At 35.2% G+C, this 3,688-nt stretch overlaps 1 protein-coding gene across 1 annotated transcript in view; it reads right to left on the bottom strand.

Moving 5' to 3' along the window:
* The window catches only part of Smp_040110 (putative thrombospondin type 1 domain-containing protein), a gene marked incomplete at both ends in the record, with an annotated part of 28,285 nt that overhangs the window by 12,293 nt on the left and 12,304 nt on the right, over positions 1-3,688 (bottom strand). The window contains one exon of the mRNA XM_018797790.1: positions 3,325-3,422. Within this exon, the coding sequence (XP_018652797.1) occupies positions 3,325-3,422 (98 nt within the window). The remainder of the gene's footprint in view (positions 1-3,324; positions 3,423-3,688) is intronic.

Here is a 3,688-nt window from a genome sequence, read left to right as displayed (position 1 = left end):
TTTATCACTATCTCTAAGCAGTCACTTCAAGGGAGAGTTATTTACTTAATTACCTAATAGAGGGGGTTAATGGATTTTTTTTATCAGAAGGGGGTTTTGAGGAGATTTTAGTAATTTTCTAGAGTTGAGATCATGAGCCAATTGAAGCTAGACCATCATGGAAAACCTAGAAGCACTAAACGGCCATTTCGTCCTATTATGGAACTCTTGAGTTCGAATCTCTAGAGGCGGGATCGTGGATGCGCACTGTTGAGGAGTCCCATATGAGGACGAGACGGCCTTTCAGTGCTTTCAGGTTTCCCATGGTGTTCTAGCTTCAATTGACTAATGATTTTAACTATATATAAAAAAGAACTATTAACTGTTTATTATTAAAATTTAAAATCTCATTTATTAGAAATGAGATGAGAATATGTAATGAATTAGCTTTGTCAATCAATCACTTTGATAACCGTTAGTGTATATAAATTATAACAGTGTATAAATTCAGAAGGTAATAAGAAGAGATGAGTAAAGTTTATTAACGAATTGCACAGATAACAAAGTTACAAACACATTGAGCGAATTCGGAGCAGAGAGGCTTATGTGTGTGAGTGTTTGTACTAGCAAATACAGAGGTGAATTTATAGTCAAACAGAAAGATGGGGAATGAGACAAGGCAAAGGCAATTAATAAGATTCGAGCACATACATAAGAAAGAGAATAATCCATTGAGTAACATTTAAGCTAGGGAGAGATATGTGCTTAGGTTTGTACAGAGATTTCAGTGATCATAATAATACAAAAGAAATGGATGAATTGTTACTATTCGAATAACATTGTCTGTTAAAGAAGTCAATGAAAAGTATTCTTAAAAAAAGAACAAACATATTGTGAATATTTGCATGGTTGAAATCATGAGTCAATTGAAGCTAGACCAACATGGAAAACCTGGAAGCACTGGAAGGCCGTTTCGTCCTATTGTGGGACTCCTCGGCAGTGCACATCAAATTATAGACAGAAGCTGATGTATAAGTTAAGATTATTTGTTTATATGATAGTTTTGATCAGTTATTAATTTAACTGATCGATATTCCACATTAAAATCTATGTAAACTATTTCAGTTACCTATCATTGTATTTACAGATTGCTGTAATTTAATTTCGTTACGTTTATGAAGCGAGATATCGTGATATACTACTTCATTATTATTATAAATGTAATACTCTGTCAGTTAAGTCATAGATTTATAGTATTTATAAACAGTTGTCTACGCAAAACATTCAACATTCACTAGCTGGATACCATCAGCAACAACGTTTTATGGAAGAGGACAAACCAGTTTCCATCTAAACAAGAAATTATGAAAAGACGTTGGAAGTGGATAGGATATACATTGAGGAAATCAACAAACTGCATCATGAGACAAGCACTAACTTGGACTTCTGAAGTAAAGCAGAAAAGCGGAAGGCCAAAGAACACATTACGACGGGAAAAAGAAGTAGATATGAAAAGGATGAATGTTAACTGGAAAGAACTAGAAAGGAAGGTTCAGGACAGAGTTGAATGGAGAATGCTGGTGAGCGGCCTATGCTCCTTGACGAGGGGTAACAGACGTAATTAAAAAAGTAACAGATACCAACACTTTAAAGCTTTTTGATTCACTAATGATATTTTTTATCAAGAAGAACCCAATGAACTCAATAGATTTCAGTTTAAACATTATGTGGAGAAAAGTGGATCATTTGTTTATGTAACCTAATTTCGACCAAGAGGTGTTTAATAACGATGAGAATCGTTTTGTTCACAATGACATACTTTTCTTTGATAGTAGAGAATTTTCAGCACAGTACATAAAACATGGACATAAATTTGTGTTTAAAATATACTTGGTTCGAAAATGTGACACATTATATTGTATGATTTCCTACATTACAACATTTTGTCTATTCAATGCAAAAGAATATGGTAACCACTTCAGCGTCTCCTCTTGAACGTTACATCAGTTGACATCATGTAACAGATTTCAAACTTCTGAAAAGTGTAAGTTCGTAAATTCTACCCATGACATACACAATTATTGAGTTAACTCATCATAACTGGACTCTAGTTTCATGTTTGCGTTAACGTCTGAGGATATCTTCCTAGCTCTGTTCTCGAAACCTTTACCTGCTCCCGAATGCCCTGGTACGGCCGAGAGTGGGGAGAGTCTGCTCTCCTGCTCCAAATGCTCTCACATGACCACCCTTATATAGCCTCTACCAGGGAAGTTCTACTCACTGCCTTCTCGTGGCACAGGTGTTGTTTACGAAATTGAGAGGACGAAAAGCAAATGTCAGGCGCTTTAACCGGGTTGGTGAACAGGGAACGTTCACCTAGGGGAGTTGAAAAACCCTCATTCCAAACCAATGGTGCACATGGGCTCCAGTATCCTGAGGGAACAAATGGCGTATGAATCAATTGTTGGTCACCGGCTACCATGGGACTGCATCTCCTCACAATGCTCCACTGCCTTTTGGATCAGACCTTAAGGTGTGGCCCTCTAAGAAAACCACCTGGTTCAGTTTGGGCACCTGGGCAGTATCACAGACCTCATACAAATCGAATGAGATTTGTGCGGCGCACATGTATCTGGTGCTTCCTTTGACATTTACTTAGGTTTCTTAGTGAATTTTTTTATTTAGTTAAAATCAATGATCATGTTTAAATATTAGAATAGTTCGGAAATAATTATCCCGTGACATTTGAGTGACTGTTACTACCATTCGTCTCAAATGTGGGTTATACATTTCCACAATCATCAATTATGTGTCTAAAAACGTCGTCGAGAGACATTCTGACTATGAAATTCAACGATGTTAAAAGTAAGTCATTCATTATTGATGACATTTGACAATCATCAAGTTACATTACAATGTGACTTTAGTTTGAGCTGAGAACCATCAGATTCCAAATAAACGGTCTAAAGGTAACTCACACTCTAAGAAGCTCAAAAGTCGTGTGTTTTATGTTTTAGGATGTTTTGGATGTGCTCATAAGTCAACGGATATTACATTCTCAGTTCAATGACACAAGAACCAGACTGTTGAACAATGATTTATAATATCAAATATATATGTTAGAGAGATAAACTCTTTCTTGTGATGAATATCTACCAAATTAACATTTGAATCTGTTTGTAAATTAGGCAGTTGTTATCGCTATTTACAACACTCGATAGAAATTGATACGTTTATTACATAAGCTACTTATCAGCTAATTTCAGTAGACTAAAATGTATAAAAAAACAAACTGTATATCAATTTTCAGTGAACTATGTACAAATTATGTGTAAACGATAATACCTCAAAACAGCGACCTTGTTTTGCTTGTTCAAGCATTGCTTCCATAGCAGGCAAAAGTATAGGAAATATAAAACGTGTTAAATATTCTTTTGGAGTACCTATTTGAAAAGAAAAAATAAATGGATTTTACATTTACTCTAAATTGTTGAAAGAACTTTACTTTAACTTTCCTATGGAGGTATGGCAACATGGACTGATGCATGTATGTGCCTGGTCCTACTTTGTAGCTGACTGACTCAAAACATTAATTAGTTAAATTGTTGTAATATAAAGATCTGATTAACAGTATTCTGTGCTATAGCACATATGACTGGGTTCCAACAAAATATAGGTTCCTAGACTAAACCTTATGATGAGTCTTTCC

Source organism: Schistosoma mansoni, chromosome 5, assembly GCF_000237925.1.
Source record: "Schistosoma mansoni strain Puerto Rico chromosome 5, complete genome".
NCBI classification, from domain to species: domain Eukaryota; kingdom Metazoa; phylum Platyhelminthes; class Trematoda; order Strigeidida; family Schistosomatidae; genus Schistosoma; species Schistosoma mansoni.
This window is presented reverse-complemented; position numbering and strand designations above follow the sequence as displayed.